Source organism: Fusarium coffeatum (assembly GCF_003316985.1).
Source record: "Fusarium coffeatum strain FIESC_28 chromosome Unknown BRIP53273_contig_177, whole genome shotgun sequence".
Lineage (NCBI taxonomy): Eukaryota > Fungi > Ascomycota > Sordariomycetes > Hypocreales > Nectriaceae > Fusarium > Fusarium coffeatum.
Window position 1 is genome coordinate 2678 of NW_022157970.1, and position 25626 is coordinate 28303.

The following is a 25626-nucleotide window of genomic DNA, read 5'->3' on the forward strand; positions in this document are numbered from 1 at the left end:
ATATTATACCACTCAGCATAAGGTAGTATAGTACAGTACTGTATCCGTATACACATCATACATCATGCATGTATTGTCCATTTTCGCAGGGGTTTCCTTGGGGGCGTGTAGATTAGATTGAAGCGACGATCAAGTTAAGTTCCCGCCCGTTCATCCCATATTATTTTTAATTCTCCGAACCGTTTGATCTTCGCAGAACGTCCGCGTCCGCGCTGCCCGCCCCTCCAGAGCCAGAAGCTGGACGACTGACTGTTCACGGAGGTTATTCCGACCCCCCGATATGGATGTCCGTGTGGCTGTGGCGGTGCTTTATGTACACTCTCTACTGTACGGTGTTATGCAAGGTAAGTAAGTACAATACCTGCTTGTTAGATCTACATGACTTGACAAGATCAGCAGTGTTGTAGAATAAGTCGCATTTTATAAGTAAGAAAGGTTATAACGAATCCTGCCAATCTGATATGATTTACCCTAATGCCTGTAATATACCCAACTTGATGTGATGATCTATCTATAGGAAGCAATTTGTCTATTCCCAAATTCGACGTGCGCCCCGTTGCGCAATAACCAATAACCAATACCCATACCATACAAACAATAATGCAACCAAGAACTCAAATCATCGATGGAGTGAAGTTCGTTTGTTGGTACATTTCTCGTCTTGCGACGTACGACTTTATGCCTTGTCTTTGTCTTCGTCTTTGATGCACCCAGTCTCTTTCTTTTTTTGTAAAATGGACAGTCCGTCTGTTGTTCCCGATTCAGATTTATCGAGCGTAGGATGGTCTAGGCATTTGAGCTGGAAGCTTGTCGCCCTGCTCCCAAATCTCATCGATTTCTCGGCCAAGGTCGTCACTGTTTGCTGGAGGCTGAGCATTGCCGCGGGTACGCAGATCTTGGACAGCGGTATGGTCACGACGTCCGGCGCCGGCGACAGTGGGGTCGGAGACGGGACGTGGAGAGTGGGGCCGGTTCGAGGAGCCGTGGGTGGCCCTGAGAAAAGGAAAAGGAGTCAATACAACATTGTAAGAAAGGGAAGTAATGAAAGGAGAAGCGAACGTAAGATGGACTTACCTGTTTGAGGAGTGAGAGTGAGACATATTGAAAAATGATGAGCGAGGTAGGGTATATGAGGTAAGGAGGGTAGGAGTAGGATGTGAAGGATCGATCTCTGATGGATGGGACGGTAACCTTGCAGGATTGGTGATGATCAAACAAAATAGCAAGAACTGTAGTGATGGGGATGGAAACTTTAAGTAATGGATTTCTGCGAGTGTACTCGAGAGTCCAGCGAAGCAGGTTGTAAGTGATAATGGTTGGTATCCGGGTAGTAAAGGACTGTAGACAAGATGGCGGCGTCCTGATCTTTATAGACCGAGAAACGTCAAGTGTCTGGCGAACCAGCGAACCATTGCCTTCTGTAGGTACCGTACCTGCATCATTTAGGAATATCCGTACCGTCCTGTCACTTTCAACCTCAGTTAGCATGTCTTCGCATTTAGGTAAAGTAAAGTCAGAGAAACGAAATGGATATACGCTAATGCATGGTTGATTTGCTACACTGTACATTGGGATCTGGTCCCCCAATTCACAAAGTGCATGTACAGTACAGTACAGAGACCCTTGCTTGTCTCACACAAGCCATCCATCCCATCCATCTCTTGAAAAGAGCCTAATAGGCCCCAGGCTTACAACTAGGCGGTATTACTGCGGTGCCGGGTACTACGGAGAGGGCTTATTTAGCTGCTGCATTTCTGCGCAATTCAGAAAATGATAGGCACAGCGCATTTGCAAGCTCATGTTCCTGCATTTGTGCGCATACAGTCAGTACATTATCGAGTACAACACCATCATGTGTGCCTTTCACGACGATACCTTGGCCGTTGAGTTTCAACGTGAGCGCACAGACTTGTGGCAAATTCCTAAGTTTAGGTAGTCGACGTGGCAGATGAGATGAGAGAACTCGCAAAATACAAACGAAATCCCTGGCGCGTGGTAGTTTTCTCTTCTGTTTCCCCTTCTCACGGGCGACATCAAGGGACAGTGCTGCACCTAAAGTTAGCCCCAGGCAGCCAGCACTTAAGAAGAATAGGAGACCGCATTGGGATAAGATACGCGTAAGAACAAAATAATCGTTCGTATCTCGACTCAGTTCCACGTGAAAACGCCAAGGGACATTAAAGTGATGACGTCCAGGGTGCGCCCGGGTTAGGTAGTCAAAAGTCGAGTCATCTGGTGGTTTAGGATCCATGAAAGTGAAAATGAGAGAAGAATCATGGAAGCATCAGCCCCTGAGAATGAGGCTTGGCTTAAAAGCACCCCTGACCAGTGGCAGAGCAAAGAATCTTCAAGAAAGAATTGGATGTCATAGGACCTAAAGATGAGAAACTGGATTTAATCAGAAAAGAAGGCAGTTTAACTATCATTTTCCATGTGTCATTTTCGAGGCGGTGTTGCAGGTCCGGACCGTTTAGTGAACGCCCAGCGAAAAGCCCTACGAAGCCCGGAGAATTAGGTAGTGAATCATGGCTGTGTCTACAGTACTACAGCCACTAATAGTCCGCATCACAGCCCGTACTGCGATTCACAAACAATGGCCCGTCCATAATTCCATGACATGGATGGGACGAAAGATGACGCAAAATGGAAATTCAGGAACGATAACCATCATTTTACGCTTGTTTTGCCTTACCGGGCTGAATTGATTAAAGTTGACCCCCGTGAATCAGCCCGGACCTCAACCTTGCTCGGGTTGACTGACTTCAAGTGCTTGCTGACCGGACCGAGACTCTCAACTTTGGTCGCCTTACGCGCGTCTATGTACGCTGACACCAACAAATTCACGGAAACGGAATTGACGCTGTTCCAATGACTCGTCATGTTCCTTCAATTGTAATTACCCTGATCAGGTCCCGTTGACTCACAACCTGAGGCGCCCCCAATATTGCAACCGTGAATATCAGGTTGCTACTCCGTACAGTACATGAAGTAACACCGCCCGCCGCACTTGTCATTCTAGGGCGAACAGAACCCCTGTCCTCTTTCTTTGTAAATTCAGAAATGAATTAGCCTAGATTTATTCGACGTGTATTTGCTTGGCGTTAAATACAGAAAATACATTTCAGGGCGTATTTGATACTGATCGTTTCGTTAAGATGGATGGCGAGGAAGGTGCAATGCAGTGGTACCGATCAGTCACGTGCTTCCGCGTCAATGTTAGCGGTTTGCACATCACCCTGTGAGGCCCTCGACATAGGAACATTCTATTGTTCGCCTGTCCTTGTCCCGCATGAACCGTTCTCCTCGCCTCTTCAGCGTATCGGATTGAAGAACAAATTGCCGACATCATCGTTGATCACTGTCGGTTTCTGAGCGGTTCGTCAGAGGCAGAAATGGGACTAAACACCTAAGTTAACGCATCCGACATAAGAGAAGAGGAATCTATTCTACCGCATGACCTCAAAAACCTGTGTCACCCTTCTTTTCGCCTATTTTGATGCGCAAGTTTCTTGAAAGCCACGTCATAGGTTTACACATGCGCCTGCGTTTGGGAACTTCATTGCTATAGGCTGCGAAATGGCGACAGACGCAGACATTGATATGGGAGGTGTCCCAAGCGCCGATGAAGTTCATAATGTCGTACCAAGTGGCACAAAAAGGAAAGCCGAAAGGCTGTCTGAAGGGTCTGGTGCGCCTCGCAGAATCAAGGTAGGCCAAATCGAGGCAGTTTCGTCAACACCTCACGCATGCGCTGCGCCTGCTTCAGCCCGCTAACAGAACTCAGGCACTCGACCCAAATGTAGTCAACAAAATTGCGGCCGGTGAAATCATTGTGGCTCCTGTACATGCGCTCAAAGAACTCATTGAGAACGCCGTCGATGCCGGTGCTACATCTCTTGATATCCTTGCCAAGGAGGGTGGGTTGAAGTTGCTCCAGATTACAGACAATGGCTGTGGCATCCAAGTGAGTATACTGACTTCGCCCCTCCAGCCAATATCGCAGGGCTAACTTGACGATAGAAAGAAGACTTGGCCATCCTTTGTGAACGCCACACAACATCCAAGATCTCCACCTTCGAGGACCTGTCTGCCATTGAGACATATGGCTTCCGTGGTGAGGCGCTTGCCAGTATCAGTCACATTGCCCATCTTACCGTCACAACCAAGACGAAAGATTCGGACCTTGCATGGAGGGCACACTACCATGAAGGGCAACTCGCACCAGCAAAGCCCGGTCAGTCAGCAGAGCCCAAGGGTGTGGCAGGCCGTCCAGGGACACAAATCACAGTGGAGGATCTTTTCTTTAACCTAGGACCCCGGAGAAAGGCGTTTCGCTCGCCCTCGGAAGAATTCAACAAGATCATAGACATGGTTGGTCGGTACGCTGTGCACTGTAAAGGGGTTGGTTTCACGTGCAAAAAGGCGGGCGAAGCCTCAACGAATCTGTCAATCCAGGCCCACGCTACCGTTATTGACCGTATCCGTCAGATCCATGGTAGTGCCGTGGCAAACGAGCTTCTGGAGTTTTCGGTTTCTGAGGCCCGATGGGGTTTCAAAGCTGACGGTTTTACGACCAACGCAAACTACTCAGTTAAGAAAACAACAATTTTGCTTTTCATCAATCACCGATGTGTTGAGTCGACTCACATCAAGAAGGCAGTAGAGCAAACCTATGCCAACTTTTTGCCGAAGAACGGTCACCCCTTTATTTATCTAAGTCTTGAAATCGACCCAGCTCGTGTAGATGTCAACGTTCATCCCACCAAGAGAGAAGTCCATTTTCTCAACGAGGATGAGATCATCCAATCAATATGCGAAGCGATCGAGGCCAAGCTCGCCGCAGTCGACACGAGTAGAACATTCATGACGCAAACACTTCTTCCTGGCGCAAAAGCCACCGAATCTACTCTACAAAGCGAGGGCGACGGTACACCTAGCAGAAGAACTCCAGCGTCAAAGAAGCGAAGATATTCCAACGACTTGGTAAGGACGGATACGGCTGAACGGAAGATCACGTCCATGTTTTCTCGAGCTGGCCCAAGCGAGTCAACAGGCTCGATGGATCAGGCAGCTGATGTTATGCCTGCCTCTGAACCCCTCGAATACGAGAGGGTAGACCGCGAGATTGTCCAATGTCGGCTGAACAGTGTAAAGCAAATGAGGGAAGAAGTACGGGAAGACATACATCACGAACTGACCGAAATTTTCGCCAACCACACTTTCGTCGGTGTTGTGGATGAACAACGCCGGTTAGCAGCCATTCAGGGGGGCGTCAAGCTGTACCTCATCGATTACGGTCGAACTTGCTACGAGTATTTCTACCAATTGGGGCTCACAGACTTTGGCAATTTTGGTACCGTCAAATTCACCCCTTCGCTAGACCTTCGCGAACTGCTCCAGACAGCAGCCGAGATGGAAAAGAGCTTGATCACCTCACCAAACGAGGATTTTGAGGTCGATGCTCTGGTAGATCGCGTGGCAGACCAGCTCATCGAGCGTCGTGAAATGCTCCTTGAATACTTTTCCCTAGAGATATCGCCTGCTGGCGAAGTCATCTCAATACCGCTACTCATTAAGGGGTACACACCACCTCTTGTTAAGCTTCCTCGCTTCCTCCTCCGCCTCGGACCTAGTGTTGACTGGACAGAAGAGAAAGCTTGTTTCGATTCATTTTTGCGAGAATTGGCAACATTCTACGTTCCAGAGCAACTACCAACTTTACCTGGCGATGCGGATAGTCTGCGAGAAGAAGTTATCTCAAACGAGCTGCGCGCCCGTCGCCAGCACGTAAGACATGCTGTTGAGCATGTGTTCTTTCCGGCCTTCAAGGCGAGATTGGTGGCGACCAAATCACTGATGGAAGACGGAGTGCTCGAAGTTGCTAACTTGAAGGGTCTTTATCGGGTTTTTGAACGGTGTTAAGAAGGATATACTATTGCTTCATATTGGAGCCGGCGATTGTTACTACGGGTTAATTCAATTTCTTGAAACCATACTATATGGGAGCTGGTGCTGGGATCCATACAATCAGATTACAAGAAATTCAGCACAAGAACAGTTTAGGAAGTTCACATCTGATGAATCACGTTGTGAACCAAGATAGAGGTGCAATATACAGGAGTCTGGGAATAAAAAAATCCAATTGCTTTTATTTAACCATTTACGCCTCTGGCTTGTTCTTTCGCTTGTATGTCAAGAAACGATTCAGGTTCAACACGGCCTCATCAGCACGCAGACGCAGCTCACTGCTGGCACGCTTGTCGATGGCCTTGACCATGGCGCGGACCTTGGGAAGAGCCTCATCCAGATGCTTCAAGAAGTCGTTCTTCCAGAAGACTTCCTTCTCGTAAGAGTAGCTCTCATCACCGTAAATATCAAAGATCTGGTTGAGGGCCTCAACTGCATCAGCAGTAGATGTCTCAGGCAGACCAGCAAGGATAGTGATCAGGAAAATACCGATATCACGGTTTCGGTCAGCGGGTGCGGGTTCAAGAGCGAGTTGTCCAAGGACACCAATACACTTGACGCTGAGGGACTGGAAGGGGTCCTCCATATCCTGAACAGCAGGTGAGCCCTTTGTGGCTTGGTACAAAGCGATGAAGCGACGGTGCTCGGCCGCGAAAGGCGTGTTGGGTCGACCTCGAAGAGAGCGGGCAACACCCCAGGCAAGGCTGGTGATGTGAGTTGCAAGCTCAATATCAGCAGTGTCGGTCGCCAGAATAGGGGCGATGACCTGAGTCCAGAGAGCGCGACCAACAGGATCCCAGGCGTTCTGGATAGGGGCGTTGTGGGCGTCGGCGAAGTCGATCAGGGAGACAGACCAGGCGATGTTGTTGAGGGCGGCGAGGGCGTGGCCTTGCATACGAAGGGACGTATCGTCAGTGGGTGAAAGAGAAGCTATGCGGATGAGTTCGGGGAGGGCGTTGTCGATAAGGGTCTTGAGAATGGGGAGATCGTCGATGTTGCTGTCCTCCTCATTTCTGTCAGCACCGGTAACCAACTCCATATCAGCCTCGAGCTCATCGTCATCCATTTCCTCCTCCTCTTCACCTCCCTCTTCCTCGCCGTCAGAAACATCCTCATCGGCATCAGCATCGGCATCGGCCATATCTTCGTCGTCCTTGGCCTCAGACTTCTCTTCTGTCTGTGGCTTAGCCTCAGCTGTGTTTAGTGTTGTTCCAATGGAGGCGAGAATTTCAAGGGCGAGCTGCTGGTACTCGAAGGGGTTGGCCCAGCCGACTCCGTCAGACATTTGACCAGGCTCGTAAGCCTTGAGAGCCTGTGAAAGAGTTGGAATGAGGAGCGAGTTGTCGGCTCCAAGAGCAATGTCCTGGTCCTCGAGTGAGGAAAAGAGGTTGTGAAGAACACCACAAGCGAGAACACCGTCACTGTTGGCCGTCTTGCGCAGAGACAGCAGGGTACCGTAAGTGCGATGCTGCTTAGTGTTGACAACAAGGTCAGAGAGCTGTTCGTTATCCTCGCAGAGAATCATGAGGCAAGCAAGAGCGTCGCTTCTTAGTGAGACGATCTCAGGGTTGCTGGCAAGCTCGTCTGAAGTGAGCAGGAAGAGAAGGCGGATGATGGTGGCGTTGCGGGAAATGGCTTCAAGGATCTCATCTTGAGCCTCGGCGAGAGCTGTGAGGAGGGAGATGAGTGATGAAGCGATGCTGAGAATAGTTTCCTGCTCGGGCTTTGAACGTTTTGAGAACTCCAGATCCTTGGACAATAGAATCTCAGTGACCTAATTTTACATCAGTTTTTGTACCTTGATCATGAGGCAGGATTGCGACATACCGACTTGACAGCGAACTCAATCGCAGTAAGAATATCAACACGGTAAAGATGAACACAGAAGTCAGGCTCCTCCTCCTGGGCAAGAACCCTCAAGATACCCCAACCAGCAGCACGGCTCTCAAGCGCAGCATCGGTAAGAGTCTGCGTGGTGATAGTATGCACAATCTGCTCACGCAGGAGCAACTTGCGACATCTCTCATCCTGGATAATGTTTGAGACTGCAGCGGCAGCGGCAGAGCGAGACTTGGGGTCGGCGCTCTTGAGGTCGTTGATGACGGGAAGAATCTTTGACTCTCGCAGGGCTGCAAGTTCAGGGTCCGAAGGAGGTTTGACAGTTTTAGAGATGGGGTCTTTGCGGGCAGCGTGGCCTCTATTTCTGCGAGATTTGCCCATGTTTTATTATTCTGTGATCTTTCTTGTATCCAATATGAGAAAGATTGTTATGTGTCAGTATGAGTAAAAGTAGGTATGGTTTGCACTCTGCAGCTAAAAATTTACATGAATATTTTGCTACGGCGAATCTGCCCCACCATGAAAATGTTCCGACTTGAACCTTGACAAGGATTATTTAAGCTCAACGACCACATGCAATGTCTTAGTCTGAGAATTACTGGTTAAATGGGATTGGATATATCTGTGCCCAATGCTTCTAGAATAATATTGGGTATGAAACTGCCAAGACTGTTTAACTCTATTAGCTGTTGTAAGGCTGATCATTTCTTTAAAGGTGGTACATGGAAGCATGGCATGGATTGAATGGCATCTGGTCTTACAAGATACACTATAAGAGGTAATGACTGTGCAATATTCTTCAGTGTTGCTGGGAGACAATTGACGGATTGTCAACATTGAAGATCCAGCATCCAATTGAATTGAATCTTGGTTAGTGCCACTTTAGTACAGAACCTGAAACTCACCGGGAGCTCTCTCCAAACCACTGTAAGAGTTACAGATTGACGGCTCGCGGGTAGCAAAGCATGGAAGCACGAGCCACGCTGTACAGAACATCCATTGGAACCTAGCAAACAAGGGTCAGCGTCACTTCCGTCATCTTACAGTTCCAATTCCCCAACTCCATATCCATTTCCATCTCCATTCTTTATACAACTCTCCAAACTGTTTCTCTTTAACCCTCTTCGATCGCCAACTGCGATTGGTTCCTCTGCAGGTTAATCATCGCATGATTTATCCAGGTAGTTGAGTTCGCGCCGCGCCGACAAGCTACAACCAGTAGCTTCCATGAGCTCTACCGTTTCGCTCCTCCTCGACTGTTGAGCTCGAATATCAACCACAATGACACCGGCGCGAGGCAGAACGAAGGCGCGATTCTGGGCAGGCGATGAGGAAATGGCCAATAAGAAAGACGACGACCTTGGTGCCCCCGGCCATCATTATCAACCCAGACCTGGTGCTCATTGGCAATCAACGCCCCGCGCTCCTCGTCGCAGCTCCATCGGTCGCCTTATCGCATACCTTGTCTTCATATTGGTCCTCTTCTTCTTCGGCTACAACCTCTTCTCGTCATCTTCGAGCCGTTCGACCGATAAATCATCAGATCGCCCGGTACAGTTAGGGCACAAGCAAGGCCATGTCTATTACAAAGGACCTCTCAAGTTCCCCGAGCTCGCGGATACGTTGCGCAGTATTCAAGGAACCGCAGGCAGTTATGAACGAAACAGGAATATCCTCTTCACTGCCTCCAGCATCAACAGCGCCAATACTCTCCTACCAATGGCTTGCAAGATGGCGTCGCAAGAGAAGCACTATGTTCATTTTGCGCTTATGGGTAGAGACGAGATCTCAATCAAGGAGCTTCTCCAAATAAATGGGATCGACGAAAGTTGCAAGCTTTACATTCATGGTGGGAAGAGCTGTTTCAATGGTTTCAGCTCCTTTACTGACTGCCTTCATAGATGCCCGCACTGACTTTGCCTCTACATCATCTGAGATGAGACTGAGACTCGCTGCGCTTCGCGCATTCTGTAAGACCCCACACGTCGATGTTTCTCGTTTGCGCTCTTGTCTAACGTCAAATCACCTAGACTACATAAATAATTTCATGCATCCTCAAGCGATTATTGTCGACTCTACTTTTGCTGAAGACGATTACTTCCTTCAAGCAGCACGCGATCAGATTCGCGCGACGAGATCCGCGCTTATAGAATTGCCAGATAAGCCTGAAACTCGCCTTGCGTGGATCGCAAATTTGGACGCCATGGCCTTGTCTGGTAAGTACATCTCTTTTTCTCTTAGACAAAATGCTTACTCGTTTGTGCCAGCCTGGAACAAGGTGCATTTCGATATTCTAATTCAAGCACCTCCTGTCGGTACTGCCAACTTGCAGAGACTTCTCACTTCTCTCAGCAAAGCCGACAAGAGCGCTATAACCATTCCTCAACTTACAGTCGAACTGCCGCCGGTGGTGGAGAAACCTTTGGCTGGTTTCCTTTCCAACTTCCAATGGCCTTCTAAGGCTTCTGGCGCGCTACCGCAGTCGCAGATGCTCACGCTCCGCCATCGAATTGCTTGGCGCAAGATGGATGAAGAGGAGAGTTCAGTTCGATTTCTGGAATCTTTCTGGCCAGGAAACCCAAGGCAAAGTCATGTTCTTGTCTTAGCGCCTCATACAGAGGTTTCACCTCAGTTCTTCAACTGTAAGTAGTACATTGACACGCCAACTCGGCAATACTAACCTTTCCAGATGTCAAATACACTATACTGCATAGTCTGTACTCTCATTCATCAATTCTCCAGGACTGGAACGAGAATATCATGGGCATCAGTTTTCAGTCTCCCAAGACACTCCTCGATGATACAACACCTTTGACTGTCCCAGTTGCCGATGCCAAGGGCGAAAAGGATGGCGCCAGCCCGTTCTTCTGGCAGGCTCCTACAAGCGACGCAGTTTTGTTCACCGGTGAAAAATGGGTTGAGCTCCATGGCTACGTTTCGCGCGTACTAGAAAAACAACAAACAAGAACCGATACTCCAGCCTTCTTGGCCAATAAGAGCACAAGTAAGAAGCATCCGGCATGGCTGGAGTATGTACTTCAACTGTCGAAGCTTCGAGGATACGTGACGCTCTACCCAAGACCAGAGACAGCGGCAACGATATTAGGTGCGCATAGCGATTTGCCTAATACACCTGAGGAGTATCTGGGCGAGGAGACTAGAAGTCAGGAGAATGGGGAGGCGGACGAAGCAACATCCAGGTTCGACCCTGCTTCTCCTATTGATATGCTAGCGACATTACCTCGTGAGGGCCAGTTGCTATCGCTGGGAGAGCTACCACTCATTTCTTGGAGTGGAAAGCCTACGACACTTGAAGAACTCGAGTCGACCTCATTGGACCTTACAAAACAGTTCCGTCAAGAGGTCGGCGAATGTCCGCCCACTGTTGTAGATGAGGAGGACGAATTTGGACGACCTCAGCGCAACTCAGACGCCAGCGATCTTTTCTGCAAGAGCAAAGATGCAGCCAATGCAGAGACTGCGCCTGAAACCAAGGGCAGCGAAGAAACATCATAATGAAACGAATTAGCAGCCGGGTTCGGGAATTGGGCAGCTCTCATTTCTTCAGTTTTATGGGATGGAGTTTTGCATGGCAGGTTTGGAAGCTCAGGCGCTATGTTTGGGCGATGAAATATGTATTGATACAATGTCAAATGTTTCTTCTGAAAATATATGTTTGTGTTACGCATTGGAGGTTGACTCGCGGACTTTGGCAATGACTAGCAGGATGATACACGTTCCTATGATGGATACAGCCGTGAGACTGAATACCTGAACGTGACAATTTAGAACGACCTTTCAAACGTTTGGTGGACGGTGAGAAACTTACCGCATGTGTCTTCCAACCAATCTGTACGATGGCGGCCCGGTTACTGTACTTGTTTACCGTTCCTATATATGTCAACAACCGTGCATATACTTTCTCTTTGAGAACTTACTTATGTAATTTGCCATTCCCGCACAGAGCGTCATAACAGAAAGAGCCCAGAATATCGTACCGAGCGGCTTCGCCATGCGTAGTTCCAACGGTGTAGCCTCATTCTTGAGATGGAATGAGAGCGTGATGGCTACTGAGACGATGGCCATATAAACTGATAGTCGAAGATATGAGAGGAAAGCTACATCGTATACACATAAGCCTATTGTAAGTGGTGAAGCATGAGCATGAGCGTGTACTTCTCTCGTTGGCGCAGTGGTCACGCGCATCACTGCTTTCATTCTCAACTACCAGCGGACCAAAGATAGGCCAGTGAAAGAAGGGTCGTTCTCCCTCACTGCAGAGATTAGTCTATTTCGGAGGTGAAGCAAGCATTTTGGTGTCACGTACTCTAGTTCACTGAAATCAATAGGTCGAACCAAGTTCTGGATGGGCGCGCAGCATGCGTGTACAGTGAGATCCTCGTCATCGATGTTTGCATCAGGAGAAGTCATTCTATGAGATCTTGGATAATGATAAAGAGTCGGTGAGGTTTATGAAGATGATATTATGAGACAGGATGAGCATGTGAGGTTGAGATGTAAGTACCAGGTGATTGAGTCTGGTTGGTTGATTCCAAGATTTCGGGGCTATCGGGCGGATGGTGCAATTAAACCGATTGCCGGGGCCACCCTAGACCAGCATTATCAACAACAAAGATATATTGTTTATATGAGTATCAAGTTTTTTCAGTTTGATTAGAAGATTCAGTCTTTTGGGTAACTTTCATCGTCTCTTTTATGGCGTTCAAAGATATTTCAATCCCTCCTACAATATAAGGAGGACAAATTCCAGGTCTGATAGATGAAGCATTTACACCCCGTAAAGCAATAAGAAGAATTGACCGGCAAAAACATAAGAGATGAGATAGTTGAGGCATCTTATGGCAATTTAGAGAAAGTATTTAGGCTACTTTATTTTGGTGGTCTAGACCTTAGAGGATGTTTCTTCTGTTATCCACCTAGACACCCTCATCAACGATGTGTCATTTGCCCTAGAAACCCCAAACTTCATGCCATCTCTTCTCATCAGTCCTCAATGGACCATCGAGTCTTCCAAATCTCGCTGCCTTTCCCGTGTTAGCCTCAGGAAGACACAACCACTCCCTGACGACATCTGGAACCTCCTCCTTAACATGCGCGATGCAAATCAACGCCTGTTGGTCAGAGAGACCTGAGATCTTAACTTGACCGGACTTTGAGGCGTCACTCTCGACGATCTCTTCGCCTCGGCATGTCTTTGCCTCTCCTTGTTCAAGGAATAGCGTACATTTGTCCCGTACCGCATCGTCCATACCGCTGAATGCTTCATCAAGTACCACGACATCTGGGCTCTTAATCATGGAGCGGATGAAGAGTGCAACTCGTTGGGCACTGAAGGAGAGACCGCCAAACATATAATCATCTGCCCAAGCAAGGTTCTCATGAGACACTGAAGAATAACTTGGGTGTAACTCAGGTGCAAACCACTGAAGAGCAGCTTCAACCTTTTCCTTCGCAGTGTCATCCAACTTTGGCTTTGCGCGGAATGTGTCTGACCATGCATTCTCGATGACCTGGCGTATAGTCAGGTTTCGAGGCATATGCTGATGAACTTCGGGACTGGAATGTCCAATCCTTGATTGGATATCCCAGAATGTGAGCGGTCGTTTACCAGAGCCAGGCTCAGGAAGACGGGATCCTCCAAATAACCTAATGGGAAGGGAATAAGACTGAGGGTGATCAGAGCATAGTAGTGACACAATAGTCGTTTTGCCTGATCCATTAGGACCGAAAACACCCCAACGCTCGCCACGTCGAACCGTCCAAATCAAACCGTCCTGAGAACCATCAGCAGTTTGCTGCGCCCAGTTACCCAACGCAACCTTTCCGCGATACTGGACCTTGCAACCATCCATCTCAACGAGAGGCTCAGCGTTGGGATTTCTCGGTTCAAGCTCCTTATATGATGATTGCCCTGTATGATCCGAGGCTTCTGTAGAGGCGACTGAAGGTAACACACGGCCAATGTCCACAAGTGAATGGAGCGGCAGTTTCTCATCCTCAACAAGACCACCCTTTCGAACACCACGAACGTATTTTTTTAGACCGTCTAGGACCTCTTCCTTAGGACCCATTGAACCCACTTGACAGTCGGTTCTCAGATATACCAAGTGAGTGATCCAATCAGGTAAGGGGTCTTGTGGCCTCGCGCTCAGAACAAGACGGGGGCTGGCCTTCTCAGCTAGTGAATGTAGTAAAGGGCTCAGTCCTGATACTGTAGGGGGATCCAATCCCATAAAAGGCTCGTCGAGTAACAATACTTCTGGTTTGGTAAGAAGAGCACGAGCAATACGCGCTCTTCGACCCTGACCATTGCTAAGGAATGAAACCGGGAGATCAAGGAGGTTCTCCAGCCTCAAATCCTTGACAACCCGAGACAACAGTCCGGATGATATGGAAGCATCGTCATCGCCTTCCGTTTTCATGGGATTCAGCTCTGTGTTCCCTAAAAGAAAGTCCCTGAGAGAAAAGTCCGTGATCTCACGCCTAGACTCATATCTTGCTGATAAGTATGCACTTGTAGCAACCCCACCACCTAGACCACCACCAGTCTGCTCCGCGTCAAAACCGACATACTGAATGGCATTTTGTGGCGTGCGTAAACGTTTGGGGACATCTTCAGTAGCAAGGTATGGATAGGATCTTGCAATAGGTGGATCACACAGGAATCTTCCTTTCAGAGCCTGTAAGAACGTCGTTTTCCCCGACAGAGATGGACCAACAATGCACCAATTCCGAGGTGAGTTTGATGTAGAGGCCAGCTCAAAACTCAAATCGCTGAAAAGAGGAGGATTTGGACGTGATGATGTAGCGTTTGGATGATGGCGATAGAAGGTGCCATTGGCGATCCGAATGATTGGGGGACGACTTGTAAAGGGTCTCATGATTCCAATCTTCTATTCATATAGTGGATAAATCATTGTATATGGTAAATAAAAAGAAGTTATCTTGAAGCGAAGTCGGAATCAATAAGTAAGTGACGATGTCTACGTGGGTCTCAGCATCGACGGACCTGCAGCTGTCTCCCCGGAGCCGGGAAAAGAAAAGGTACGTACCTTCCACCTAATTGGAAGCAACGCAACGCAACGCAACGCCAGCGCAAGGCTGCCTTGACCTTAAGCGGGAGCGGGAGCTGGAGCTTTCATCATCAACCACCAAAGAGAGAAGTCATCCATCAACGACGTCGCGCTCAACTCCACCACCGAATTAATCAGGAATAATACACCGATCGGATTACAACGACGTGTATATCCTCTACCGAATCACCTTCTACATAAAATCGACAGTCACATCCGTCAATATGGTAAGCTTCAACACCATTCATCTTCAATATCATGAGAGCTAGCTAACCACCGTCCTCTCCAGTCTCAAGCAATGCGCATCGTCCCCGGCAACTCCAACGCCGAGACATATACTCACATCTCTCACACATCCTCCGCCCCCTCCGCCCCAGGCATCCACGATACTCTCCGCCACGGTGTCGGCGCATCTCCCTTCGACTCCAAGTCTACACCCTCCTCTGCCCACCCTCTCGAAGCTCGATTGAAGAACTGGGAGGCCACTCAGGAGTCTCTCAAGATGGAGACCCTTCGACGAACTTACGGCATGGCTGAGCCCATTCGACGTGGCATGGAGCTCAAGATCGTCCAGAACGGCGAGTGGCGGCCCATGGCCCTCGGCAACGGTCTGCCCAGTGTCCACGAGGATATTCTTAGGGGCCGCGATACTACCATTACTTGGGAGGACGTTTACAAGGGTGATGAGACAAGAGCCGTGGCTGGATTCCACGATGAGATGGAGAAGAAGCTCAGGATTCAGTAAATATGCAGCATGTTTCACGATGAATGAGGCATCCACTCATCGCCTTGTACATCCACGGGGTTTCAGGGTTAGAAATATTAAGAACTTCAGAGACTACCATGCGGACACACTCATGGAGGAATCTTAGAATTCGATTCTTTTGATCAGACAACAAAAATGCTTTCTATGCTGCTACGAATGCGTCGCTTGAAGACGCTATCGATAATGTTTCGATCGTAAAGAAGATAATAAAACAAGAATAACAAAGCCATGATCCAAAGTTCACAACAAGTACGCCCAAGTAGACTCCGTTATCCCCTTCTTCCACCCGCCAGAGCCTTGTTTCGCTTCTACCGAGTGGTTACAAAAAATAGACCAAGAAATTAATTAAGGAATGCGCGGGCAACATCCCGCTGCTCATCATCTCGGCCTGTAGGCTCAATTGCAGACAATGCTACTCTCTTCAGCCTGCAGCTGCCAGGAGATGATGGTCATGGTGGTAGTGAGCTTTTTCTTGTGACAACAATCATCAGACATGATTAGCTCGAGAATTGTCAGTCATTACACAGGATGTCGCCCGTTACAATACGACGCAACAGCCTCCACCTCGAGAACGTTGACCGTCGCCACCGCCTGATGAAAGATTCTTGCTTCCAGTCTTGGGTTCCTCCTCATCAAGATCTTGCGGCCGAATGCTCATGTGCACCACATTGGGGCTTTCGGTAGAAAGTTGGTACTCTGTTTAGCGGTCAGTAAAGGAGGACACAATGTCTCAGACACACGGTGAGCCTTACTCTTCAACTGTTCCTTATCATCTAATAGTTTGCCAAAGTGAATCAGCCTGATGCTGCTAGGACTAGTAGGCTTGGCTTCCCAGTCACTTCGCCATTCTCTCAATATTAATTCCTTGAGGGTGTAAATGCTGATACTGAAGGGATCCGGAAGTCCACCCTCAGTCTGATCTGGAATATCCACGTTCCTCCGGCTCAAATACTTGGCATCGATCTTATACGGATGTCGACTTCCTGAAGTAAGGAGAAGTGTAATGTTACAAACGGGTCCATCAGAAGGGCCCCCTGATATCTCTCTGATGTCGTCTACAGCAGGGCCTATGCCCAAGTTCGAATCTTGCTTAGTCGGCGCTGGAGGAGCTGTCTCCTTTTCTTTGCCCTTTGGTGAAGCCGATGGTGCTGTAGTTGATTGATCGATGTTCTCGGATGCTACTGGCACGTTGGTCGAGGATGTTGGCTCAGGTGCGCTCGTCTTATCGGCGGGCTCGTGCTCGTGATCGGCAGGCTTCTGCTCGGAGGGCTTGGTAATGTTTTCCATGGCTACAGCATCGTTAGGCTGTCCGAGCCGCGAGGATTCAACTGGCGCAGCGTTACCACCGCTCATGGTGGAGTCCGCTGGAGCCGACATACTGGATGAAGGGTGATAGAGGCGCGGTAATGGATGTGATTTGAAGTCACACCACGCAATAAAGGGAAGAACGTGATAGTAGATGAGACGCAAGCGAGCGAGTGTTTAAGGAACAATGCGATTCGAAAGATGTTCGCGATCGAAAGCCGACGATGGCGGATAGAAGATGCGGATGCGAATGTGGAAGTGGATAAGTTAGAGAAGATGTGGATGAATGTGGTCAGTATCGGTAGCGTGGCTAGGTAGGTCTCGGGGAGTAAAAGTGAAAGACGTCAAGTCCAGTTCACTGAGAGGTACAGTAAGGAAGGATGGATCGCCCAGGCCGGGGGGCCGCCAGGCCGGGGGTGGGGCAGTGAATGGCCCGGAGTCTTGTCCACTCAGATAAAACGCTCAGACATCCATACAACGCGACGGCAGGGGCAGCGCAGACCTGCAGTAACCGTACTTGTACTTTGCAGCAAATAATCACTGAATTCAATCGAAGAGGGAGAAGTAATGGGCAATTCGCCGACTGAAGCTCAAGCAAGTCAGGCTGTAAGCAAGCAACCGAACTGAACAGTACCTAGGTGCCAATGCAATATATGCGGCCAAGCGGTTGACGGCCCACGGATACACTACAGAGCTTTGTTTGGTGTCGTCACCTCCCACCTGGAACTTACCTTGTTCAGCTATCTTGGCTTTTTGCTTTCACGAATTCAGGATTTCTTATACTCTAACGAGCACTTCTAACGGTCTTTTCACCTTTGTTTTCATGTGCCTGGGAACCCGGCATCGTTGAATTGATCGACAAAACTATAAGCAGGCGGCGCGACCCTTGTTCCCATCGACTCGCCCTACCTTTCCTTTCGCTGCCTTTCTCGTCATTGTCACTTTATTGTTTTTCACAGGGGAGTCGGGTCCAGTCTAGGTGGGTGACAGAAGAAATGTTGTCTAAAACTTAGGCTACTAAAATGAAGTAGCTTAAGTACTGGTCTAAGCAGTCATAAAGTTACCGAATTATTTCGTTTCTTATGCTCTGGGCGGCCAATTCTTCTGACACCCTGGCGCCAGTCAAGCCAAGCGCCCCCTCTCTTTTCGTTCCCTGTCAGGCAAAGCGTCGAGCGACACCATCAAAAGGTTGTTGTTGCACCGGTTGCTCTCCACCCAAAGTTCCACGCCCAGCCGCTGGCCGACACGGCTTCTTGGCTGCTTCTCTCGGCTTCTCACGCTCAATGGTAGACCAGCAGATGGGCCGAGCAGTAGGACCTTGGATAGATACTGGATGTTCCGTAATTAGGAATGAATCCGAACAAACAATGACCTTGTTTCAAAGAGACTTGGCTAAGAAATGAAGAAAGCAAAGACAGCATTGAATTAGCCGACATCAATCGAGAGCCATAATTCGAGCTAAGAAAGGTTCCATCGTTCTTGCCGTCAGACCCAGCGGTATGGAGAGAACGATCCTTACTAACGTTAGCAGCCAAGGCAGGACATACAGGGGCCCAGCCTCTGAGCCTCTGGGGTAATAGAACACGACTTTACGGCTCTCTCAGCATATGAGACGAAACAATTGAGTTGCATTATGCTGACTTGTATCAGTTCTAAGGCTTCTTTATTCTTTGACCTCAATCTGACATTTACATATCTCAGGCTTTCTGCCTTCTACTTCCTCTAGACTAGTCGGCTAGGTGCTTTCCGTTCGGGCAAGTTCCCTCCATAATAAAACGGAAGGTCACAACCAACTCACATTACAGCACCTCCACTGAGTCGGGCAGGTACACAAGTTGAAAGCCACTGAAGTGAGGGAGGATGGACTTGAGTCTTGACGGAAGGTGGCGGCCGACTGTGCCGCTTGCTCAGCCCCCAAATGGAGCCCGCTGTCTTCGGGAAGCAGCACTATGAGTTGAATCCATGACTGTATTTTGAAGCCCTACCTAGAAGCGACAGTTACCTAAACAATATTCAATGGAAATATCAGAAGCGACCATGGTTATTATTTCGAAAGGGCTTATGCTTACTCATATTGATAGATCTATAGGTTACTAAGAAGCATGACAGGAGTTTCCCTTACCTGACCCTGGGCTTACACGAAATACCGTACTCGAGGAAATATCGATAATCACGTCCTCTGCACCCTTCGCATCCGTCTGACCCAAAACCTATCTAAGGGTCCTCGACTTGCATGCGTCCTCAAGATCTCACTCGGTAGAATCGAGCTGGTCCCTGAACCCAACGAAACCCCTCTGCTCTGCGAGGAAGAAACATACATGCACGGCCCGGATGCCCACTCACCCACAAGACTCTGGGGTGTGTCCCGCATTGTATAAGACAACCGACTCGCTCACCTGCATACGCCAGCCTATTCAACAAATATCAATTGGACACCAGGACAAGAGAACATTATACCTACTTGATGGACATTACGAGGGTTTGTATTCACCAATTCAACAGCGGAAGCTAGTTTGACAGCTTCCTATTCTAGCCTTCAACACATCAAAGATATGTCTCTCCGGCATTTTTTCCATACTATCTTCGCAGACCAGACTCAGACCTAGACCAAGCAGCCAAGCCTGGATCTAGCTTAACCTGGTATTCGATACCTCGCCCCAGGCACCCTGGTCAAATGTGCCCTTTCGGGTAGCTCTGGATACACTCAACTCAATGGCTCTAATGTGCTTCGCCCCAGCTGGATATTTGAAATAAGGTTCTCGAGCCAAACCGATTTTAGCCTACGCCGCTACCCGGACAAGCCATCCGCGGGCCCAACCCTTCAGATTCGAGAATGCTCCTGAGATAGGGCAATGGGGAAAACAGATAATCTCAGTCAACCAAATAGCATGAGCTTTTACAAGCCGACATACAAAACGGCTTCTTTCAATTTACTCAAGACTATCTTGTCTTCGACTATGCCTCCCATCGCTAAATACACAGGTATCGATTACAGCACTAACAAATCACCGTTGCTGCCAGCACCTTGGGCTGGTTGAAGCACAGCTTGAGGGGCATGCGCGCTCACAACGTAACCCGTTGAGTGACCATTACCTCCTCCAAAGACATCATCACCTTGATCAACATGCATCGGTGTCATCTGCTGCGTTCCTATACCCGAGAAGTAGGCGTCCGCATCGCTAACTGCTTGTGCGAGGTTCGCTTGACCCTCACCCGATGTAGGATTTCGGGTTCTTGGATCGATATCAGTTGCTGCTCCGCCGTTACCAAACATGCTAATACTCTTCTGGTTGTCTCCTCCAACAAGAAGGTTTTGCTTCTGTAGTGCTGGGGAGTCTTGAAGTTTGCGTGGTCGCGCAGATCTGAAAACAGTCTGCACTGGCTTCAGATAAACCGTCGCTAGTGTTCCCACATTCAAGCACATCTCCTCTAGTGTCGTCGAGTCAAGTCTCTCCGACTCGGCTGTGATGGCGGGCTTTTCGCCCATGACGATCTGCTTGGCTGCATTCATGTCCGTCGACAACAGTCGCCAGTACATATATGCTCTATCTCGAAGATCGGGGTTATCAGTCTCCTCCGTTGCCCATTTCAGGACCTTTGGAACCAACTCCTGTCCCTTTGTCGGTCGTTGGATGAAAAGCTTTACTGTAGCTGTGAGCAAAGCAAGCTGTACTTCGACGGGCTCCTCGGCAAACGAGTATAGGAAGTCTTCCAACAGAGCATCACTGTTCTCTATTCGGTCTGCATACTGGCCAATCACCCAAACCATGGCTGCTTTAGCCTCGGGCTCATCCAGAGAATCGAGATGTTCGCACAAAGTGCTGATGATGGATTCATATTGGTTGGGGTATTTGCGGAAGATATTTCGGATAACAACTGTAGCTTCCTGCACAATGTATGTGATTTTGGTTGCGACAAGCTCGAGGAGTAGGTTGATGCATCTTCGTGCCGCCGGCTCAATTTTGATTGCCAGCTTACCGATGGCGCGCACCGCTTTGCGCACAAAATGAACGTCAATCTCGGTGGCATACTCTCGCAATTCCGTCAAGACTTCATCGATGTTATCCTCATTGGCGAGCATAAAGATGAGTTCAAGCTTTGTGACCTTGACATAAATGGGATCGTTGTATTTGCAGAAAAAGACGCGGATGTCGTTTCGCAGTACTTCTGGTCGCCGCTGGAGAATCAACAGGGCATTTCGCAAGGCAAGATACTGTACCTCAGGGCCCTTTGCGAGAAGTGTGACAAGAGGTGGTGAGAGCTTTCTGCAAAGAGCCGAGATCTGCTTCTGATCGGCGATATAGTTCATCAGATACAGAATTACCCGAATGCAGGTCAACACGACGGACGAATTAGAGTGCGACAATCGTGGTGATATCCGCTCGGCCAGGAGTATCGCCTCTCCGGATTCTTGTGGCACATAGGACATGAGAGCCTCTAGGATATATGTCTGACCCCATCTATTGGCACACGATTAGCGACGCTTTCACAAATGTTGAGGTCCATCTTACTCAGAGCAGTCAGGTAGAATAGCCACCATCTTGGAGGCATTGCTATAGTCAATAGTGAGCTTGATGGCATCACTGCGCTCCCAGATGTCCATCAGGCCGGCCAATGCGCTGGCAACAACAGTGGGATTATCGTCGCGAAGAAGCGAATTCAGTCGATCGATTAAATCAGAGTTCTCCACCATGTTTCGATCGTGGTCGTAAAGCTTCGCTACGCAGAATGCAGCCGTCTTTCGCACATAGGGGTCGCCATCTTTCAGCATGTGCTTGACTATTGGCACGGTAGCTTCGACAAACTCTCTAACATGAATGTACGACATTGTCCTAAGAGCCAATGCTCGTACCAAAGGATTGTGGTCTTCCATATCCTACTGACGTTAACCACGGCCGCCGCCATTAGAATCCTTTGAACTCACATGTTCTAGTACAGGGATTGCCTTTACGGCAATCTCAGGTCTCATCCTGGCATAGTTGACCAGAAACAAGAAGCACCTATCGGGTGTCAGTGACCGAGTATCTTTAACAATGCCAATACTCTTACATCTTCTTGATTTCTAAACTCTGAATGCCCATACACCCAATGATATCAGGGAACAGAGCCACCATGTCATTATTGCTCATGGTCATGTTGGCCACAATCTTCTTGAGTGCGATCTTCTTGCCCGCATAATTCTTATCTTTCTTCCCTCCGCTGTTGAGCTCGAGGCGCAGCTCGGCAACTTTGCCCTGTATGTTGTTTAGTCTTGTACCGTCATATATTGATCTTGGGGGCATGTATGCGAGAAACATGGCGGTCATCGTGTCGTTCACGTCGCTGCGCAATGAGCTGTCGATAGTGACATCGAGACGGGGAATTCAATGGAAAGCAACAAAATGCTCTTGGCCAAGTCCGCGCAAAAGCAGATAAGGATCAAGGAGACACAAGAGTAATCTCGGTGTAGTGGAGGTTCAAAGACTTATACTACCTCAGGTCCTACGAGGCTGAGACATGATAGAAGAACAGGAAGGCTTACTCGAGCAAACAATTTGGAGTCCCCTCCACCGGCGGAGCTCGACATGGTGTTGTACTTGTATCCCAAATAATGCGACGGAACTGGGTATCGGTAACGTTGAATGCGGGATGGGCGCCCTATTCCAGAACAAGCCCCTCACTTTCGAGCGATTCCAAGATTCGTAACTGTCGAATTGACTGATATTTACAACCTAATTGGGTGGGCTGCGTCGCCCAGCGGAAAGAGTTGCAGAGGGTGGTATGGTAAATGGGAGGGGATGGTCACATGTAGGCCAATGCCTAAAGCGCAGTTGCAGGTCGTTGAATATTGGATCCTTTCTCGATCGTTCGTTATCGCTATGGGGCTGGTCTGAGATTCGAAGAAACGAGGAACGCGCTGTATTTCTCGAGAACGGTATGCGATGCCTGCCGAGGTCGTACTTGGAATTGTTTCGCTTCGTGAACCGGCGTCGTCGGGGAGTGGAAAGGGGATCCTGGACCCCGAGTAATGTAAGCCAAATACTCCGTAGGTGCTGATAAGATAGACGGTTGCAATTAAGCGGAAATTACGGAGCACAGCTGCCACATTTGCGCCACAGATCAAAGGCCACCACATGTGGACCAACCAATCATCAACCTAAACCAATCAACCAACGTCAACGTCGCCTCCGCGAGCATTCAATATCGCCTTTACATTTGCGACTACAACACAACATCTCCAACAATCGCCAGCTCACGACACCTAAAACACATCATCATGACCGTATCCCCTACAGCCCCCCTCTGGGTTTCCCAGCTCGAGCATGCTCCCGCAGCCAAGGCGAAGCAGTCTGGCATTCAGGATCCCCCAGGCTTCAGCTCCGGAGCGGCCGTCACCAACTCTAAGGTCAGCACAATCTCCTTCCACGATCAAATAAGCCCAGCAACTAATACGATATACAGAAGAACAAGGAAGCCCCCAAAGTTCAGCCACGAAAGCCCCCGACAGCCGAAGAGATGGACACCTTGAAGCTCAAGAAGGCTTGGGAAGTCGCGCTGGCTCCCGTCAAGGGTCTGCCCATGACCGCCATCATGATGTACATGTCAGGCAACTCGCTCCAGATTTTCAGTATCATGATGGTCTTCATGGCCTTCAAGAACCCTCTGATGGGTCTCATGAACACCAACCAGGCATTTGAGCGCTTCCAGGCCTCCGAGAGTCTTTCATCCCAGTTGCTCCAGGTCAAATTCGTGTACGTTGTGTGTCAGCTTGTTGCGCTAGGTGTGGGAGTCTGGAAGATTAATCAAATGGGTCTATTACCGTAAGTTTCTTTGGTATATGTATCAATTTGATTGAACTAACAACCTTAGAACAACACGATCCGACTGGCTGATGTGGGAGGCGCAGAGAGAGCCTTTGGAATACGCCGTGGCAGCTTTATAACTTATCCCTGTTGATACGATAAAATGACTAGATAACTAACTACATGAATCCGGATACTTTTATGTCGCCTTCAAGGCCTCTCGCTTTGCTTTGGCCGCCCTCCATCCCATACCTCTCTTATCTACAAGTTTCAGGACTGGGATCATAGCTAGGTTGAGTAAAGCAAGAAATGTGAAGGTCCAGCCTCTGCCCATTCCCTCAATCATATGGTCGATAGCCGCAGTAGAGGCAGCTCCGAACATGCAGCGCACGAGGTTATTCGCAGCAGTTGCTGTAGCTGGTGCCTTGGGGTTAAGATCGACAATCAGCGTGTTAAGAACACTGAATGAAGTTGGAACGAACATGCCAATCAAGAATACTAGGACTAATGGGACAGCAACGCTGGTTTCAACCTGGAGGGCCCAACCGTATCCGATGAGTGTAACGATACCAGCGAGCAGGATGGGATATATAGCTTGGATTCGCGCTGTTTCAATTGGGAACGTTGCCAAGTCGTTCCCGCGTTTTCTGTCGATGGTGAAGCCGATTTTCTTTGCAATTCGTCGGTAGTTCCAGTCCAACACGCGTCCTTGAACAACAATAGCAATGGCACAACCGAACCCATAAGGCAGATAGCAGAGACCAACCTGAAGGTCGTTGTACCCATAAATCTCCTTGAAGAGTGTCGACAAAGTTGCTGCAGTCAGAATGAAAGCAATATAGATGATTGCGTTGATGCATAGAATAATGGCCATCTCCTTCTCGAACACGATGTACAGCGTTTTCAATGGGTTGGGAAACTTGAGCTTTCGTTTCGGAACGTTTTGATCTGTGACCTCTCCCCTGTTGCTGTAAAGATCAAGCAATGTTCTGTTCCATTTCTGGGGCGCTATTGACCCATTTCCAACGACATTGCGGCATGTCTCAGGGGCTGAGAGAATGAAAGGAATCATCCAGGTGGCAGAGAAGATGGCGCAAAACCAGAAAATAGCAGGCCATCCTAGGAACTGACTTAGTATACCACCCAGCAATGGACCAAGAGCAGGGCCAATGTTGATTCCTGCTCCGACGATGCCCATGTACTTTCCTCTTTCTCCCGTAGATGAGATGTCTGCGACTACGGCATAGCCGAGGGCCAGGGTACCACTGCTGCCCGCGCTTTGAACACAACGAAGGATCAAGAGCGCAACGAAGTTCCGCTGCAGAGCCAATCCGATGTTGGCACCGATGTAGATGGAAAAGGCGACGATATAAGCCGGTCGTCGTCCTGCCATATCTCCAAAATCACCAAATATCGTTGGTGACAGCCCCTGAAAGATCATATAGGACGTCAATGTGAGATTGATGAGTGAGATCGAGATGTTCAAATCATCGGCGATTGGGTTTAGCGCGGGGAAGTAGATATTGGCTGTCATAGGAGAAACAAAACTAGCGGCGGTGACCAAAGCCAAGATCCATCTCTTGGTGTTTTTCGAAAAGGTGCTGTATGCTGGGCCGCTTGGGACTCTGGTCATATTCTCGGCATCCCCCAGAACTCCATCGTCAGCTTGAGTTGCTGTTCCATCGTTCGGAGACTCGCCAAGCTTTTCTGAAATGATATCTCGGGCTGTTGGAGTATCAGATACGCTGCTATGTATGCTGATATCGTCATGATCTTGTCTTTGTAGCCTCGGCTCGTTGGTCGAGGGCTGGTTTCCGTCTTTCTCGCCCATCTTTGCTGAAGAGGAAGAAAATCGAATAAATAATAACCATGA

General features: G+C 48.8%; 11 protein-coding genes across 11 annotated transcripts; 4 read left to right on the forward strand and 7 right to left on the reverse strand.

Moving 5' to 3' along the window:
• Nucleotides 1-767: 767 nt before the first annotated feature.
• FIESC28_07863 (uncharacterized protein) lies at nucleotides 768-1100 on the reverse strand (the record flags this gene model as incomplete). The annotated part of the gene is made up of 2 exons (XM_031162003.1): nucleotides 768-993; nucleotides 1075-1100. 2 exons carry the CDS (start codon nucleotides 1098-1100, stop codon nucleotides 768-770), a joined length of 252 nt encoding a protein of 83 aa, XP_031013916.1.
• Nucleotides 1101-3576: 2476 nt separating this feature from the next.
• On the forward strand, nucleotides 3577-5922 carry FIESC28_07864 (uncharacterized protein; the record flags this gene model as incomplete). Its single annotated transcript, XM_031162004.1, has 3 exons — nucleotides 3577-3708; nucleotides 3785-3964; nucleotides 4021-5922. The coding sequence occupies 3 exons, from the start codon at nucleotides 3577-3579 to the stop codon at nucleotides 5920-5922; spliced, it is 2214 nt and encodes a 737-aa protein (XP_031013917.1).
• Nucleotides 5923-6160: 238 nt separating this feature from the next.
• FIESC28_07865 (uncharacterized protein) lies at nucleotides 6161-8187 on the reverse strand (the record flags this gene model as incomplete). Its single annotated transcript, XM_031162005.1, has 2 exons — nucleotides 6161-7741; nucleotides 7795-8187. 2 exons carry the CDS (start codon nucleotides 8185-8187, stop codon nucleotides 6161-6163), a joined length of 1974 nt encoding a protein of 657 aa, XP_031013918.1.
• A 900-nt stretch (nucleotides 8188-9087) lies between these two features.
• On the forward strand, nucleotides 9088-11322 carry FIESC28_07866 (uncharacterized protein; the record flags this gene model as incomplete). The annotated part of the gene is made up of 5 exons (XM_031162006.1): nucleotides 9088-9655; nucleotides 9708-9776; nucleotides 9837-10022; nucleotides 10074-10448; nucleotides 10496-11322. 5 exons carry the CDS (start codon nucleotides 9088-9090, stop codon nucleotides 11320-11322), a joined length of 2025 nt encoding a protein of 674 aa, XP_031013919.1.
• A 165-nt stretch (nucleotides 11323-11487) lies between these two features.
• FIESC28_07867 (uncharacterized protein) lies at nucleotides 11488-12237 on the reverse strand (the record flags this gene model as incomplete). The annotated part of the gene is made up of 5 exons (XM_031162007.1): nucleotides 11488-11577; nucleotides 11636-11697; nucleotides 11745-11945; nucleotides 12043-12080; nucleotides 12134-12237. The coding sequence occupies 5 exons, from the start codon at nucleotides 12235-12237 to the stop codon at nucleotides 11488-11490; spliced, it is 495 nt and encodes a 164-aa protein (XP_031013920.1).
• Nucleotides 12238-12776: 539 nt separating this feature from the next.
• On the reverse strand, nucleotides 12777-14708 carry FIESC28_07868 (uncharacterized protein; the record flags this gene model as incomplete). The annotated part of the gene is made up of 1 exon (XM_031162008.1): nucleotides 12777-14708. One exon carries the CDS (start codon nucleotides 14706-14708, stop codon nucleotides 12777-12779), a length of 1932 nt encoding a protein of 643 aa, XP_031013921.1.
• Nucleotides 14709-15124: 416 nt separating this feature from the next.
• On the forward strand, nucleotides 15125-15645 carry FIESC28_07869 (uncharacterized protein; the record flags this gene model as incomplete). The annotated part of the gene is made up of 2 exons (XM_031162009.1): nucleotides 15125-15127; nucleotides 15190-15645. The coding sequence occupies 2 exons, from the start codon at nucleotides 15125-15127 to the stop codon at nucleotides 15643-15645; spliced, it is 459 nt and encodes a 152-aa protein (XP_031013922.1).
• A 559-nt stretch (nucleotides 15646-16204) lies between these two features.
• On the reverse strand, nucleotides 16205-17043 carry FIESC28_07870 (uncharacterized protein; the record flags this gene model as incomplete). Its single annotated transcript, XM_031162010.1, has 2 exons — nucleotides 16205-16362; nucleotides 16419-17043. The coding sequence occupies 2 exons, from the start codon at nucleotides 17041-17043 to the stop codon at nucleotides 16205-16207; spliced, it is 783 nt and encodes a 260-aa protein (XP_031013923.1).
• A 2917-nt stretch (nucleotides 17044-19960) lies between these two features.
• On the reverse strand, nucleotides 19961-22537 carry FIESC28_07871 (uncharacterized protein; the record flags this gene model as incomplete). Its single annotated transcript, XM_031162011.1, has 5 exons — nucleotides 19961-21431; nucleotides 21483-21847; nucleotides 21896-21971; nucleotides 22021-22205; nucleotides 22493-22537. The coding sequence occupies 5 exons, from the start codon at nucleotides 22535-22537 to the stop codon at nucleotides 19961-19963; spliced, it is 2142 nt and encodes a 713-aa protein (XP_031013924.1).
• A 690-nt stretch (nucleotides 22538-23227) lies between these two features.
• FIESC28_07872 (uncharacterized protein) lies at nucleotides 23228-23893 on the forward strand (the record flags this gene model as incomplete). Its single annotated transcript, XM_031162012.1, has 3 exons — nucleotides 23228-23356; nucleotides 23413-23771; nucleotides 23821-23893. 3 exons carry the CDS (start codon nucleotides 23228-23230, stop codon nucleotides 23891-23893), a joined length of 561 nt encoding a protein of 186 aa, XP_031013925.1.
• A 59-nt stretch (nucleotides 23894-23952) lies between these two features.
• On the reverse strand, nucleotides 23953-25584 carry FIESC28_07873 (uncharacterized protein; the record flags this gene model as incomplete). Its single annotated transcript, XM_031162013.1, has 1 exon — nucleotides 23953-25584. One exon carries the CDS (start codon nucleotides 25582-25584, stop codon nucleotides 23953-23955), a length of 1632 nt encoding a protein of 543 aa, XP_031013926.1.
• Nucleotides 25585-25626: the final 42 nt, after the last annotated feature.